Source organism: Falco cherrug, chromosome 2 (assembly GCF_023634085.1).
Source record: "Falco cherrug isolate bFalChe1 chromosome 2, bFalChe1.pri, whole genome shotgun sequence".
Lineage (NCBI taxonomy): Eukaryota > Metazoa > Chordata > Aves > Falconiformes > Falconidae > Falco > Falco cherrug.
Window position 1 is genome coordinate 70,656,972 of NC_073698.1, and position 17,556 is coordinate 70,674,527.

General features: G+C 38.6%; 1 protein-coding gene across 5 annotated transcripts in view; it reads left to right on the plus strand.

Moving 5' to 3' along the window:
- MGAT4A (alpha-1,3-mannosyl-glycoprotein 4-beta-N-acetylglucosaminyltransferase A) overlaps positions 1–17,556 on the plus strand; it is an 85,284-nt gene that overhangs the window by 45,759 nt on the left and 21,969 nt on the right. For all 5 annotated transcript variants that reach the window (XM_055703387.1, XM_055703388.1, XM_027813427.2 and 2 more), the window contains 7 exons: positions 4,143–4,189; positions 4,664–4,777; positions 5,372–5,447; positions 6,856–6,970; positions 15,993–16,123; positions 16,716–16,823; positions 17,229–17,422. In XM_055703387.1, coding sequence (XP_055559362.1) covers positions 4,143–4,189; positions 4,664–4,777; positions 5,372–5,447; positions 6,856–6,970; positions 15,993–16,123; positions 16,716–16,823; positions 17,229–17,422 — 785 coding nt within the window. The remainder of the gene's footprint in view (positions 1–4,142; positions 4,190–4,663; positions 4,778–5,371; positions 5,448–6,855; positions 6,971–15,992; positions 16,124–16,715; positions 16,824–17,228; positions 17,423–17,556) is intronic.

The following is a 17,556-nucleotide window of genomic DNA, read 5'->3' on the forward strand; positions in this document are numbered from 1 at the left end:
TATTATGAATAACAATGTTTGTTCAGACAAACTTAGAATAATTGCAAATATGAAATGCAGCCTCACCTAAACTAGAGAAGGTACTTTAGAGAATTGAAGTGCACCATCTTACAAAACTTGAAGAAATTTAAAAACTTACTTTGCTGACAGTCTGAAACTTTATTTTCTTCCACAATGGACTCTGAGTTTTCTTTGAGAAGGATTAATCAAAGCACTCTGTATGTGCATCTCATCAAAATTGCTGATGCAAGGAGTTAAACCTTAAATGTTGCCATGTTCACAGGCTTATGAAACTCCATAGATCTCAAGCTAAGATCTTCTTGCTGAAAGTCTGGATGGGCTCAGGGGGATACTGGTGAGTTACCTTGAAGAGGAGTCTACTGAGGAATATTAAGTACACAATATCACATCTGTCTCAGGAAGTAATCTGAATTGAAGGTAGCTGGAGTGAGGATGGTAGCAGGAGGGAGTATTATGTATGGTTGTCCTGTCCTTATTCTTTGTTGTGTGTCTTTTCATGGCTGCCACTGCTGGAAGCAAGATGCTGACCTGGATCAGTCTTTGGTCTGATATGGTATGAATGAAAAAAGGAGGATGTTCGTGCTTTCTTAAGAGATCAGTCACTTCATGTGTTTAGGAGGAAGGAACAGGTGGAAAGGTTTGAACTGCTGATATTGAAATAACCACCCCTACTTATGCATTTCATTAGTTCCCAGAGATCCACCTAACAGGACAAACTTGTTTGTAAGGCTTCATGTGATTCATTGATAAGATGCATCTTTGTGACTGGTGCTGTTAACTCTTTGGTTGTGGCCTATCACAATATTGCATTTAATTGCTTTAAAGGGCTAGTTCTTAAAATGTTCATTTTTTGCTGCTTTGTCTCGGGTCCAGAAATCCTAGGGATTATTTAATCTTCAACCTTAAGAGTTTTATGAAGGAAAAATTCTGGTTTTGTTATTGCTTTCTGATATGGTAGAAAAAAACTTTCATAGCTGTAGTCTTACAGGTTGTGCTGCTTTAGTTGGGATCACCAGTGACATTTCCTTTCAATAGTTGCAAGCAGCACTGATACCATGAAACAGAATTTAAGTTCATCATAGCTGCTCCAAAGTCCATGTAGTATCTACTGGATGATCTTTACTGGAAGCCTAAACAATAGTTACACTTTGTTTTTCATGGGTGACTTCCTTTCGATTCATCTGGATTTGTCTTGTCCTGTTTAAGGTTCCTGGAGAAGATAAGGACATTGCTTCTTCATGTTATATAGAGTTCATAATTTTTTTCAGTAATCTCATGTTCTGCAGGTTGATAAAGTGGTTGTTAGGTCTTACTTTGTCAAGGCAGTAATAATTTTCTTCCTCAAAAATGGAAACTAGATTTTGGTCAATAAAAGATATTTTTTTCCATCACTTTTTTTTTAAATTTTTATTAACAGTTATTAATACTGCTTGGAAGATCCTTAGGTTAGAGCAATTTCCTGGCTAGTCTGGATTTCCTTCCATTGCTACCCTACAAAGTCTTCTGCATGCTTTACTTTTTCCTTGGGTATAGTCACAGCTTGATCAAATTTATTGCACAGTCCCATATTTATTTCATGAGGTTTTTTGAAATAACTTACAAGTGCCACCCTCCTGGGACATGTCCACAGCTGAAGGGATTTGGCGAAGATCCTGCTTAGTGTTAGGCTCGGTAATGAGAGGAGTTGGTTGCCTCTGGAAGTTCTGATACGGAAAGATGACAGTCAACCTGCTATCCTGCAGCAAAGAGTTTGGTGTTGAAATCCTGGTTCTGAATCTCAGATGCTGGTGGTAGATAAAAGTACAACTGCTTATTTAGAAATAATGGCAGGATATCAAGTTTTTAAGACATTTGATCATGCAAACAATGGCATGAACTCCTTTGATCTCAGTGGGTATTTTTTGTTCTAAAAGTGGTATCTCCTTTTGCACTATGCTGATGCAGTGATTGTTGATTCAGAAGGAAGGTTACCTACTAAACCAGCTATGGTATTTGCTGTGTCTCGTGTTCAGCGCAGCTAGACCAGACCTCCTTCACTTTGTCTGACAGCAGCACAGATTGCAATATGAGGCTGAAAGGCTACAGGCTACCTCTCTTTAAACACAAAGCTATCGGGATTGCAGCTCTGACAGGGAAGCTGCTGACCCTTTGCGTGATGGACACAAATAAGGGGAAGAAGGGAAAAAGCCTCTTATTCCAGATTTTCTTTTTTTTTTTCCTGATTGTGGTAAGTTATGTATAAGGAAAGTTTTAAAAGCGCTAGGAAAGCTTTATGGTGTATCTGCAAAACAGGTCAAAACTATGTTAACTCTAACGAGGCTTGCACTGAGGCATAGGCTTGTGGCCAGATATGTGCTTCCAGTTGGGATGAAGTTTGGTATTTTTTAAAATCTCTGGAAGAGTTTATAGAAACTAGCTGTGTTTCTGCTGTGTCTGTGTGTATATATCTATACATAAAAATCTTGCATTTTTCTATGCAGTTACAGTATGGACTTTAACAAGTATTTGAGTTATTAATGCTAGACTAGGTAACTGAAGTTTGGCATGGCAACTGGAAATTCAAACGTTTGTCTTTCATATGCTGACTAAAAACCAATTTCTGTATTTTTAATATTTAAAAGGTTTAAGAAATGAAAAAATGTTTCATTTGAAGATGGATATATTAGAATTATTTTTAGGTAGTCACTAGGTCACTGATTTGCAACTGTTATACACAGCAGAAGAAGTTATGTCTTAAACTCTGTTGCAGGAATGTGTGTGAACAATCCTTGTCTGCATGGACTGTGACTTAGTGATCTATCAAGGTCCATATGGACTTGTGAGTCTCCCTTGTGTGGAACACACTGTAGCATGAGTTTTAAATTGTGAATGCCTTATCTGCTTATTAGAACTTCTGTCCAGCACTAGGCATAGCACTTATGAAGAAAACATGTGTGAAACGTTTGTGACAGATGATTTCTACTGACATGTTCTTGTAGTATTCAGAACCTGCTTTTGGAAGAAACCCACTGTTGTCCTTTTTGAAAAAGTGTGCATCATGGCATTATGCTGGATCTTATACAAATAAATCTTTAAAAATATGAATGGTGGGTTTTAAAATCAAAGGGTAAGCACTTTTATCAAACAAGATTAGTGGTTCTGTAGAAATGCTTGGGAGGGATTTATTCTCTGTGTGTATAATACTTTAATGATAACCTGCATTACAAATGCATCAGGAAAAGTATGAACTGTTCCTTTCTTTCCAGCATTTCAAAGGCAGCTGTTCCTCCAGAACACTCATGAGCCACCAGAATCTGGGTTGATTTATGGACTGTAAATTTTCTTTTGAAAATTGATAAATAGTGTGTCAAATTATTAGATTAGTGAGTATAACAAAGACTAGGGTTTTCAGTCACATTTATGAGTTCGGGAACTCTTTTCCTGGAATGTATGTGTACAACCAGGTAAATAGGTTGAATAATTTGCCAGTTCTGACAAGTTAGACGATACAGACTTTTCTAGAATGTCACGATTTGTATTTTAACCAACAAGTAATTTTTAGAATCTGTGCATCTTTAAGAACCAGGTGATTGATAGGATTGATAGTGCTTCAAGTTTAGTCTCTGATGCAAAAAAATCAGTACTAGTCAGGAAAACAGCATGTTCATTGCTGCCTGTGTTTGGGGCATCCATGTTTTAAATGCAGAGTTTAGGAGATGTATTTTTGAAAGAAGAGTGTGTGTTCAGTACACTGTTTTCCAGAAGCTTTCCTTGCTAGTATTTTAATCTATATTATTACTATAACAATAAGTTCTTCCTACATGAATGCTCAGTAATCATTTTGTCATTAAGAGCATGAGAGGTTGCAAGAAAATCCAACAGTTAGATTAGAGCTGTCTGTTAAAGTGCAGATATGAGACAGATATTATTCCCCTCTGTTTACAAAAAAAATTTGTTTCTTCTCCCATTAGACCTAAGACATAGTTACATTTGTGGTATGTTCCTATATTACTCAAATGTCTTATACACTGAAATTGATTTTTAAGTACAGCTACCTCCAGTGTTTATTTTACTGGGTTCTTTTAAAATGTAGATCCAAACTGTTAAGTATTCTGTTTGTTTTTTGTGCTTGTTTTTTCCAGACTGATCTTGATTATGTTAACACTGTTGTTGCAAGCCTGGAAAAAGAGTAAGTTGTAATTTTAAGGGGGGATTTCTTAACTTATTGGTGGTTTGCTTTTTCTTTTTCCCCTAAATCAGGTTGTGATAAGTTAAAAAAAGTGTTCTGGAAATACGAGATTGTGCATTTTTGTTTCTTGAGAGTTTGGACTTTCAAACAAAAAAGTAATAGATGACAGATTAAGGGGCAGTGATTCAGTCAGTTAAATTGTAAAACAATAAATGGGAGTACTATAGAAAAAAATCACTAGGTTCTGAAAAAAAGCCAAAATAAGTGTTTAGACTCTAGTTAGCCTCTTGCCCAACAATCAGAATTCTATCTGCTTTGAAAAAGATGCTAAGGAGAACAATACTTTTTTTTATACTACTTTTATTTTACATGCCTTGTTTGAATAAGTCATTGTTGTAACCAGACACACTAACAGTACGGACACAAAGCAAGCAGAAGGTCTACAGAGTCTCGTGTGACTTTTTCTATTGACAGGTTTTCTACAGAGATCAATTCTGGCTTGGTGGAAGTAATAGCCCCTCCTGCAACTTACTATCCTGACTTAACAAACTTGAAAGAGACTTTTGGAGACTCAAAAGAGAGAGTGAGGTTAGTTTATTTCCTCAGATCTTTTCCCATCTTCTCCCACACCCACACTCTGTTTATGAAATGGCAAGTGGGATGTGAATTCTTGAAATGTTTTCTTACTGTAGTTCTTGAAAGTATGGAGACGCTAAAAGTGCTCTGTGAATCCATCTCATTCCTATCTGTGTGCTGTTCTGTGCATTATCAGAGCCTAATGCTATGCTTGGTTGAATTCATTTAATGTTAAATTTTGGGAGAACTGAGACTTGATACTCTTTTTTTTCTTTGTTTACTGTTTTTTCTTCCTAAAATACAGTGTAAAACCCAGTAATGCCTACTGAATTACCATTTAAAATGCACGTGTTTTTAGTGAATGTCAGGTAGTTTTCACAAAATCAGATTCAAGTTAAACCAGTTTTATGTCTGTATTAAAGCATAAGGTGAAGGCTTTGTTCCTTTTTTTCAGACAGAGGATATCTTGAGGGAGCAATGCCAAAAGCAGCTGTCCTAACATTTCACTAATATGCATCATTCTTCGTAGTGTGATTCACTTTGCATTCCCAGGCTGCATTGAAATAACTTTTTTTCATAATCCTTAAGCTTTTAATTTAATTTCAGATGGAGAACAAAACAGAACTTGGATTATTGTTTTCTTATGATGTATGCCCAGAAAAAGGGGGTTTATTACATTCAGGTAAATATCTCTTCTTTGTTTTGAGGAAAGTTTTCAAATGAGTCTCTAGAAATTAGGCTGTTGTACACATCAGAAGGACCTGCACAGAACAGAGATAACTTGATTCCATAGTTAAAGAGCAGCATTAAGTATGGAGGTTGTAGTATATGAGGAAGTGATTTGTGGAGGACACTGCCTCTGAAGTAGAAAATAATTTGTCCTACGTGACTTATTTTATCTTAAGATGCTTAGTGAAAAACGTGAAGGAATGCAGACAGCTTAACTACTGTTTTTTCCTTGTCCCCCAAATGAGTCACCTAGGCAAAAACCATCAGCATAGATTTGATTGAATATTGAACTAAAATCCATTTTTACTTTCTTTTGAAGGCAGGTGCAGTGTCATTTTAATACGACTGTGTGTATAGATATGTTTTCAATGTGTTGCTAGCCTTGTTCTCTTTTCTTTTTTAAAGAGGTTTTTAAGAACCGAGTTAAACAATTCTTTAATTTAGCTCAGAATTATTCCTGTTGTGTCTTGCTGCTTTGAAGTAGAAGCCTTACCTACAGGTATTGCAGATTTAGTGAGTAACTGCGCTTATGATCCTTATTTAGATTTTTGGACTGTGTCCTTTGGGTATAAAGCCCCACTCGGGTTTTAACAAAACTATGACAGCTCTCTGACATCTGTTGGAGACTCCATTCTCCTGGAAGCTGCACAGCCAGTGACATGAGATAGTCCTTTTGAAACTAGGCAGCCGCACAAATATTGGTGTCAGCACAAGGGGGAGTCCATGAATGCACTGGGAGGAAGGACAGGAGAAGCAGGATCCTTAGAACAGCGGCCTGCACTTGGTATGAATTAAAGGGATTGTAGCACCCCGTCTTGGTGGTTCTGCTGCCCGGACTAGGTGATTGGTTTGGACTATGCACCTGTTCTTCTGTTGGACAGCTAAAGCCAGGTGAAATTAATTCCACCTCTGTAGACAACATGTCTCTAAATTTCTCCTCTGAGACAAGAAGCTCTTTTAATGCTGTTAGGTGTGTCAGTGAAGACAGTCACATTTGCATACAAATAATACAGATATTCTGCTTGTTCTACTGATGATGTCATTTAGTCTAACAGTATTTCATGGATGATTACTCTCTGAAGAGAGAAGCTAGAAAAGCAATGAAGTAATAAACTGAGATACATTTGTAGATTCTTATTACAGAAAGATTCTGTGTTAATTCTCCTCAAATAGACAGACTGTGACCCCTACAATAGTTATTCTTGGCTATAGTGTCTGGATTTTATAGCAGCGCTTGCGTTAGAAATACATGGCTATGGCAAGATACTACAAATCAGTATTTCCTAGTTGTACTTTTTCCTATTGTAAAAGGTGGTGCTTTTTTTATTATTTATGTTGATATCACTGCTGCCTTCCTCTAGCTTGAAGATGACATCGTTGTCAAGCAGAATTATTTCAGCACAATAAAAAATTTTGCACTTCAGCTCGCTTCTGAAGATTGGATGATTCTAGAATTTTCTCAGCTGGGTTTCATTGGTAAGAAAATGCTCACTTTAGTAGTTCGAAAGAGCACATTCATCCCAGACGCTGTGAATTAATAGTGATCTGACTTCAAAGCTATGTTCTTTGTACTGGCAATAGACCAAGAAGTAGGAATTCATTAGCTTTTCTAGGAACTCTGGTTTAACTTGTGGAGTGGTGGTTTTTTTCCCCTGTTGTTTCATACACTTTTTTATGACTGAGGCAAACTCAAACTGTTGGAAAAGAGGGCATTTTTATAACCAAAAGTTAATTAATTTATAAAAATACTAACAGTCAAACTGCAAGGAATGACTTTTTTTTAAATTTAGCTGCCATTAAAACAAAAATGTCATTAAACCACAAAACTGACTGAAGTAAAAGATAAAAGCATGAAAACTAACTCTACCTAAAACGTTATTGGTGTTTGTGCCAAAACTTCCAAGAATCAGCAGACACAAGTTTCTCTTCATTGCAAAACCTGTTCTGTATCCACCATTTTACTCCGTCAAGAAGTTATGACAGTCTGATCCTTCTTAGGTGTAGTTAGAATCTCTGCTGTCTGCAGTGAACAACAGTGAGAGAAGCTAATGCAGCATCTTGGGCTGTTGTGGATTGACTGTCAGGGTGCTGTTGAATTTACTTTATGATTCTTTGCTCTTAGACTGATGTGTTTTTATTGAGAGGAACTAAACAGAAGAGCAATGAAAGAGAAATTTTGAAGGGATTTTACAAATCAGAAGGTTATTTCAATAATGCAGTGATGTGTCATGATCTGTTTAAAAGTGCTAAGCCAGAGATATGCGAGGAAGAAAATCAAAAGCTAAGTCAGACTGTGTGTAGTCAACACAAATGATTCCAATGCAAAGATTGTAAGCTGAGCTCAGAACAGGAACAAAATCCTACATGTAACAGATTATGTGCAGTCCTGAGTTATGTCATTCTCTTGGAAATCCTTGTTCTCTTGTTTTTACTTTGGATCTACTTTCCGGAGAATGGCTTCATTTGTAGCTCAATGACCCATGATGGTAGCACAGAGAATGTTGGCATTGTGTGAATGGCAAATACTATCCTGTTTCCAGCTCAGCCTCTCAGGTGTGCTGCTGAGGCATTAGTTCGAGTCTCAGAGATTGACCGAGTAGAAGAGACAACGGTAGTTACCTCCTAAACATGCTATGTTAGGGTACAAAATGGTACTTGGTACATTTGCCTGTCAGTCTACCCTACAGAAACAATGGAGAGGAGGTGAGGAAGTCGTCCGAGGGAGGTCTCCGTATCTAGCTGGGCCACCACATAATGGATCTGCCTGGTTGCCTTGGGCTACCAACAGAGATGCGCTGTTACTGAAATACTTACAGGACTGGTTTTGTGGCCTCAAGAGGTAGAAGGGAGAAACTGGAAATGGAGCTGCCTATCATGGAGAAACGAGTGTTTATGTAGTTTACTGGAGCTTTTGCCCTAAATGGACTTGCCTTTTCTGTTAGATCCTCTTGCAGCTCTCTTGTGTTTCTGTGGCTGCAGAGACTGGTTGAATACCAGCATCTGATTAGGCTTAGTTTCTACTTTTGAACAGTTTAAGCTCAACTAAGTCCATAATTTGAGTTTTAGCTCCAGTCCTGATTACACTTTAGATGTAAATTTGGTATGAAGTTCCTGGGCTATAGAAGTAATTTACATTCATTCAACAATTGCTTGATTTAGCAGCAGGGCGTACTTGCTTAAAAAATGCAGTTTTGTAAGACTGACATGTCAAAATGAGTGTAAAACCAACTTACAAGTTTAGGACATGCACTGTCTATCCCATGCAGGTGTATTTTGGATCACTTACTGTGTATTTCACACCACTTTCTGTTCTTGGTGCTGCTATAGAGAGCAGTGTCTAAGGCAGAAGGGGTAGGTAGATAGTTGTTAATACCGAGGTTTGGCTTAATCACATGCTTAACTGTTTAAAAATATTTTAAAGTTGTTTTTCTATACTGTTTGTATACTGTTTTCAGTGTAGGCACTGAAAATAGTTGTAGTTAAATTTAGTTGTTATCTCCTGCTGCTTGCATCCCTGTTCTTTATTCCTTGTATTTGCTTGCCTCCTTTTAATTAGATGATATCAGTAGAATTTCAGATGCATTTAGCTATGGCTGTACGTCTTAATGTTGCTTTTCTACCTAGAAAATTAAATTAGGTTTTTTCCTCCCAATTCAGCTACTTATCCTGCTTTTAAGTTTTGAGAGAAAAATTAGTATTCATGAAAGTGACTGAAACTTCTGGCTTTGAGACACATTGGTGTGCTATAACCATATATTGCATAGAAATTTTATGCAAGTAATGTAGATTTGCCTCATCTCTGCTATCCCTTTATGGATCTTGATGCAGACTGATACTATGGTAATTTGGTAATGTGGATAACTAGGCAGAAGAGCAAAAGTAGTTGTTTGTAACTGGGGATGAGTTTTATGTGTAGATGTCTTAAGAGAGAAAGTGGAGCACTAAATTGCCTAGATGCTACCGATTTAGAAATAATCTCTAAAGAAGAGAGGTGTGGCTGATTTGCTGTAAGATATTGGAAGCCTTGATCAGCTTGCAAGTTCGCTAGGTAAAAATGTTTTTTGTCATAGTGTGTTTCTGAACGGAAAACCTAATTTATGCAAGTACTACCTGAGGAAGTGGCAAATGTAGCTGTTTAGGCTGACAGCAGGATTATAGAATTATGTCACCTCTGCCACAGAACAGAAGTTGCTTCCTTTGTTTTTTTTTAATACTGAAAGCATAGTCTTAAATGCTGTCAAGTATCTAATAAATAATGGGTGAGATGTATGCTGTTTCCCTAAGAAGCTTTGTGGAAGTTGCTGCATCTTTTGCTTTTCTGGATTCTGGTTTACACTGCAGTCCCTGACACAACATAGGAAAGTCCTACTAGCTTTTTATGAGAAATATTGATTTGTCTTCCAATTGCCTGTGAGCTGAAGTGTTTTCCAGGGGTTCTGCATTACTCTACACTGTAGCTGTAATGCCAGCTGTTACAAACTTAGAGTGGAGCGGCCTGACATCAGCCTTTTGGTTGTCTTATACAGTTCCTCTGAATCATACTGTGCCCTGATGTTTTAAGGCCTGTTGTTCTAATTATTTTAAGTTGTTCTGATTACGGTTTTGCTGAAGCTGTCCACACAGTTGAAGTTTGGGGAAGAGTAGATCAAGTCAAATATTTGAGATTTAAGTAACTTCTAAGAGGTTTAATGTCAGTAATTTGCATGTCATTAACAAGGAAAGCACTGAAAGACTTCAACTATAGTTAGAATATGTGCTTGCAGGTATAAAACTGCTGTTGGACTGGTTACATTGATGCTTATGTGGGAGAATGAAAATGAATGATTTAGATATTTGCAGTTCAGAGAACTGTAGAAAACAAAGTTTTTCATTTTGTGTGTCTTGTTCTTGCCAACAAAATACCAAGAGGATCACAACAGTTCACTAAGTGTAGCATTTAAATGGACTGAAAATCAGATAGAAGTCTTGGCAGGGCACAATAAATAGCAGAAAATGTTCCACAATATATATAGTCATTTGTTTTCAGTCCTGACTCTCACTTCTATCAATATAGAGAGATAATATGGAGAAAGTCTTCCACGTTTAATCTCTAGGGATTTATGGAACAAGACTTTACCTTTGAGTCTTAATTCTTTGGGATTTTGAAGTTTCTTTCCAAGGGCTGTATGCACCCAGAATCTGAAAGCTCTGAAATTTTGTCAGCCGTCTCCTGGATTTGTGTCTGTTCTCATGCATTGTACCAAGTGCCTGAACACAGTGCAAAATGAGCCACTGCTTCAATCCTTTCACATTGTCTTTGGTTTGAAGCAGTGTGTGTTGATGGCAGCTTTTGCTTAGGTCTCTGGCTTGATAATTTTGACTGTGAATAGGATGGGCAGTAGGCAATTTGTAGGCTGGATTTGGATGGCTTCTCAGTGGCTCCATGGCAGCATGGGAGGCCACAGGACTGCAAGACCTTGGCAAATGCTGCTGCTTGTTCTTGGGCTTTTAGGGAAGCCAGGATTTTGCTGCTACCCTTACTCAGGAAGGGCTGGGTAAGGGCTTGGCTGGCTTGGATTCAGAAGGGCTGGGGTGTCGGACCTGTGGAGTAGTTGTACTGGGCTGCTTCCCATCACAAGGAGTAGCTGCCAGTAGTCAGGGGTCCAGTGTTCTGAACACCAGTTTCAGCTGGGGCTCACTGCAGAGGATGGGTTTTGAGCTGGTGTAGGGAGGGTGTTGTGGGGTAGCAAAGGGGGACAGTGATCCATGGCAGTACTGCTGTGCTGTGCTGGTGGTGTCCTGAGGCAGAAACGACAGATGAGGGATGCTGTGTTATACCAAAGGGCAAGGACCTGGGACAGAGCTCTGCCAGGCTGGATGTGGAAGGTGGTGACAGTGTTTCAGCAAGTAGTGTGTGGATGTCTGTCCTTGGTTACTGAAGGGTTATGAGAGCTTGTCTTAGGAGCAGGGTGTTGCCTGTTCCATCTTTTGCTCCAGTGATCATTACAAATTAAAGTCAGAAGGATTTCCTTGTGATGTTGAACCCTTCCACAGTGCTGGGCAGTGTAATGTAGAGAGGCCAGTTGGGTCTGAAGCTTAGTGCAGGTGATGCTTACCTAACATATTCTGACTAGTTGCAGTTGGATGTACCAGGGATGTTTTGTTTTGTTTTCCTGGTGTGTCCTAGGATGCCACCATGTTAACCAGATTATTCCTGGAGTCAGGGGTGGTTGACAGTTGTATGCCAGTCTAGGCCTAGACAAGTTTGCCATAAAAAAGGAAATAATTTGTTTGTTGATATCCTGTTTCTATTTTAGGTAAAATTAGGATAACCTAAATTAGGGAAAAGAGCAAATTCCTACTCTTAACCTTCAGTCTTGTTCTCTACTTATTTAATTGTAGGTAGGGATCCTGTACCTTAACATTCAGGGTTTATGTGATATGGTCTGTGAGTGTCTTTTCACCATAGATGACAAGTGAAGACTAATCCTTGTGCTCTTCAGAAGATGAGCTAGTCAAAGGAAAATACGTGGTTCTGTTGCTCTGTCCTTGGGTAGAAGAACAAAAGGATTCCAGAGCAGCATGACTGTGTATCTCCTGGAAGAGGACGAGCTGTGTCTCTTCAGTCAGTCTGCTTCTGTTGAGACTGGAGGAATAATGTGGGGATGTTTTTGTCTTCCGAGTTGCATGGTATTGTGCATCACAGACATGAATGGAAAGGTCCACTTCCTATGGAAGCAGGTGTGATCTAAATATGATGGTTTCAGTCCCATAAACATCCCAGAAACATCATTAGTTCCATTTTTCAGTTTGTATTTGATTAGGGTTTCTCATATTTTTCTCTTCTCTTGCCCTATGCTATTGAAAACGGTAGGCAGAGATGAATCACCAGAAAATTGGGAGCCCATTTAGCTGGAAGTGTGACAAGCTGAAAGAGCTGTTACTCTGCATGAATATTTTACACAACATTGTACAGATCATGTGATTGTTTCCTACCTATTTTTAAATATTTACTTCCACAAATAATGTTAAACAATATGACAATATAGTGTGTAAATAGTAACAGTATACAAATAAAAAATCATAACATAATTCTTATGTCTTCAAAGAAGAAAGCTTAGGAGTTGTCCCTTGCTTAGTGGGAGCTTCAAATTTTCGTTACAGAGTATTTTCAAGTGGAGATAGGTGTTTGAGGACCCCATTGCAACAAGCACATACAAGTAATGTTAATGTGTTTGCTTTATAAACAGCCAAATGAAAGGTTTCCGTAAGGGACAACTTTGATTTAGCAATGTCAGGTCAGTTAATGCCTTACCAGATTTACTGCCCCATGCCACTGTGTGAATGGTCTGCTTTATGAATGTAACATCATTCCAGCAGATGAAATAATTTGGACTTTTGTCAGATGCTTCTGTATTTATTGCACTGCAGCATGATGTAGCCTCACCAAGACCCCTCCAAACTCAACTCAGAATTCCAAAATAAGTATTATTTCATTGACTATGTTTTTATCCAATTTCATACAAATCATAAGGCAATGAGATCACATCAGACCCATTCTCTGGAAAGGACAAGGTCCTTTAGGTGATCGATCCCTAAGCATGCATCTTCGTTTTGAGAAAAATAAAGGATCTTGCAATTCGAGATCCTGGCATTCTCAAAGTGAATCTCTGTATGTAAGGGTCTGATACCTGGCAGTGTCAAAGAACACATAACACGACCCTTGCAAGGTTGATGCTTTCCCTTAAAAATATCCTTGTTGCTGATATGTGTAAGCTATCAACCTGGCATTCTGTATCTACTCTGTGATACTGTATAATGAGCCAGGCTCAGTCACCTGTTTAGTAGAGAAATTTTGCATCCTTGTTACAACAGGGATTTGAAATCCCAGCTCCTTGGGGTTTTGTTAATGCTGCTTTGTGATAATCTTCTATGAATTACAGACATTGGTGAGCCTCAAAAGAAACAAAAGTAATTGAATGTCTGGCTCTGACTGACAGTCCACATATACATTCATGGTGGAAATGCATGTTCCTAATCACTTAAGACTAGGTAACTTTTTACCTTTTGTGTAGTACTGGTTCAGGGTGATACTTTAGGTATATCCTTTCTTCTGTTTATATAAATGCGAACATCCTCCTTCATGTCTAAATAAGCTAGACTGCTTGCAGCATTTCTTCATTTTCACTCAGCCACATGCTCAAGTGGAGTGCTACACTGCTGCTGGTTTTTAAGCTTCATACAAAACATTGTTCCCCACTTGTTTGTCATCCAAACTAGCCTATACAGCTCCTTAGTGGCCTTTCCAAAGAATTTTGTCCTTTTGTAGATGAGAACCTGTTGTGGTTTAACCTCAGGCAGCAACTAAGCACCACTCAGCCTCTCGCTCACTCCCCACCCCCCTCCCCAGTGGGTTGGAGAAGAAAATCAGAAGAGTAAAAGTGAGAAAACTCACAGGCTGAGGAAAAAAACCAACATTTTAATGGGACAGAAAAGGAAAAAAATTCTAATGATAAAATAACCAGAATATACAAAGCAAGTGATGCACAATGCAACTGCCCACCATGTGCCAACCAATGCCCAGCCAGTTCCTAAGCAGCGGTTGCCGGCCAGCTTTCCCCCCAGTTTATTTACTAAACTTGATGTCCTATGGTATGGAATATTCCTATGGTATGGAATATCCCTTTGGCCAGTTTGAGTTGGCTGTTCTGGCTGCATCCCCTCCCATCTTCTTGTGCCCTCCAGGCTACTTTCTGGCAGGGCATGAGAAGCTGAAAAGTCCTTGGCTTAGTATAAACACTACTAGCAACAACTAAAAACAGCAGTGTGTTATCAACATTATTGTTAACCTAAATCCAAAACACAGCATTATACCAGCTACTAGGAAGAAAATTAACTCCATCCCAGCTGAAACCAGGACAGAACCAAGTCCCATTTTCTGATGAGTGTGGGAAGTGTTTTTGCCACCTCAGGGGGCAACCTGTTCTTAATGTCTTCTCCAGCTGTTCTTCCTAAAAGGAGGAGAAAGTACTAGGACCTCTACCACTTGTGGAACTTCCTATTTAAAAAGCGTATGAAGGCCTCATAGATTACAAGTGGAAAGAAAAAACATTTCACATGCCTCATTGCTGTATGTTTGTGGGTCATACAGAAGTCCCAAATGTAGACAGACAGAGCACTTACATTGGAGAAAAGCTTCTGTTGGACTCTGATCCATTAATGCACACGTACCCCCAAGAGCCCATGGCTGTCTTAAGTCAGCACTGCTCACATCTCAGCACCATCTGCAAAACTGAATCAGTTCAGCTGATGTTCTCTTCAGAGATTCATTGTCACGTAATGTCTTTCTCCCTTGCTTCCTCCATTGTAGCCTAGCAAAGTAGAGGTAGACTCAATCTGCAAACCTGATGTTTTCTGAATCTGTCCTCAAATCTGGAACTGTCTTTGGGATTTTAGTTGGCACTCAGCCCCTGGTACCAAGCACTTGTTGTCAGTCTGTCTTCAGGCTTGCACTGCCCATTCCCAGTTATGTGTTGCTTCTGGTAGCAGTGTCTTCATGCAAGGCACCTTTCTTAAGTGCTGCATTGAGTTTAACAACATATCCCAGTGTACTGGCTACCTTTCTCTTCAGACACCTGTACTGGCAGTGAAGTGTATTCCACAACCACATAAATAGTTGCTCTTGTTGATAGTAAATAGATTTTCTTCATCAACAGTAAGTTTCCATCTTTTGTCAAGGCGTTCTTTAAACTGCACAGTTTGCAGGGTTCCCAAGAATCCTGTAGCACAGTGCCACCCAGAAGCCCATCTCTACTTGACCAAGAAGTATACTGTCTTGGAAGCCCCAGAGTCATGGCAGCACTTGGTGAAGAAGTTGTGCAGTTTTTGTTTCTTGGAGGAACTTAAGACTTTCTACTCGGCAGCTGACTGCTTTGAGTGTGGTCAGTGTGAGTTTGCTGATGGCCTGTGCATTTCAGAAAAAAAACTCTGGCTGGTGCTGTGTGATGTCTCTTTTTTTTAAGTTGCATTGTCTCTGGTGATGTTCTAGTAGCTTCCTTCTTTCCCTTTGATTTTCTACACAGAAGGATCTAGAGGTAGTGGTAGGTGTTCCATCTCTGCTTTTTGTACCTGCAAAAGCTGAAATCGTGTGACTGGACAGGTAACACTTGCAACAGCTCCATGTCTCATGCTTGGAGCTTACACATGGCATAGAGAATGATAGACACAAACTTTTTCTGTTTTTGCAGACTGACAATTTCTGTTCTTAAGGAGACTGTGTTATAATATATGTTGACTATTTTGATATCACCAGGGTATGAGTTCTTGCTTGAATAGTTCTTTTATTTAGCTTTGCATAGCTGAAAGGTATGGAGCTTTTAATAACATTGAGATTTCAAATTGTTCATTGCTAACATTTCCTCTTCTTGGCACAAACTTATCATTTATTGCCTCACTGATTTCAAAAGACAATGTTATCTTCAATCTAAAATAACTCCAGTTATTCTTAATGTCATCACAGGTAAAATGTTCCAGTCTCCAGATATCACTCTTATTGTAGAGTTCATATTTATGTTTTATAAGGAAAAACCTATTGATTGGCTCCTGGACCATATCCTCTGGGTGAAAGTGTGCAACCCTGAGAAAGATGCTGTAAGTTTGTTTTTATTATAAAGCTTCTAAAATGTTTTCATGGTGGTATATGAGTTGGTTTTGGTGAGCTGGAGGCTAGCATACTGTGTATTGTGGTTACTGCATGTCCTGAAAGAGTCCTTATTTCTACCAAGATTTTAATCTCAAAAGAATTTAGAGAGACAGTTCTCAGGGTAGGATGCAGTAGACTGAAAAGCAAAAGTCTAGTTAGTTTCTCTGTGTAACAGTCCTAAAATAAAACTCATTCATGTAACTGCCATTGAGGCTCTGCAGAGGGCCACTGCTTGGAGAGCAGTCATAGAGAATGGGGAATAAACTTTGGATTTTGGGCCTTCATTTCTCAAGTAGCACCCTTGCTGAAAGACTGAATAAACAGATTATGTGCAGGAACCTTGAACAGTATTTTATTTGCACAGCGGTCTTGGTAGATTTCTGGAATGAAAACAAGAACAGTTAGATAAATAGGGCTGGGTTCTTGTTGAGACTTTTTGGTTCATGTAACATCATGTACTTGCAGTAAAAACTCAGCAACCTTGTGTTTGTTTTACTAATGTGATTTTTTTTTTTTAACTCCCTCCCCCCCTCATTTTAGAAACATTGTGATCGACAAAAATCTAACCTACGGATACGCTTCAGGCCTTCTCTTTTCCAGCATGTTGGCCTCCACTCCTCTCTAGCAGGGAAGATCCAGAAACTCACAGTTAGTAGCTAAAATTTTTCTTCCTTTCCAGAGCAGGCTGATTAAATGAAAAACTTTGTAGCCTTTGAGAAAAGAGGCATTTTCTTGTTGTCTGGCATTTTCAAGCATGTTGTATATTATTCCAGTTGGAATGAAATCTGATTTAAACTGGTTACTATCAAGTGTAAGAAGTGCTAATCTCAACTTATTTTTGTGGATTTTTGCTAGGGGATATTTTTTCTATTTTTTTTACTTTAATGGTGTATTCATCTTATTAAACAGTACGAGATCTGATACATCCCAAAATGCGTAATCCATTTATTTTCCATTTTATGCAAGTATTTGTTTTAAGTGTAACCACTTAGGAAATGAATGTAATAAAAAAGTTTATCTGACCAGCATGATGTTTGTCTTTCTTTCAATTAGGATAAAGACTTTCTGAAACCCTTACTGCATAAAATCCACGTGAATCCACCTGCAGAAGTTTCAACATCTTTAAAAGTCTACCAGGGACATACATTAGAAAAAACCTATGTAGGGGAAGATTTCTTCTGGGCGGTCACACCAGTTGCTGGGGATTATATTCTTTTCAAATTTGACAAGCCAGTCAATGTAGAAAGGTTAGTAATTATTTGCCTTTGGTCTCTTATCTAAAGCTGCTTGTTCATCAAGAATGCTTGAAGATTGAATTTGGCACTGCCATTGTAACATAAAGGGAAATGACATAAGGTCTTTGGAGTTAAACTGAAACTAT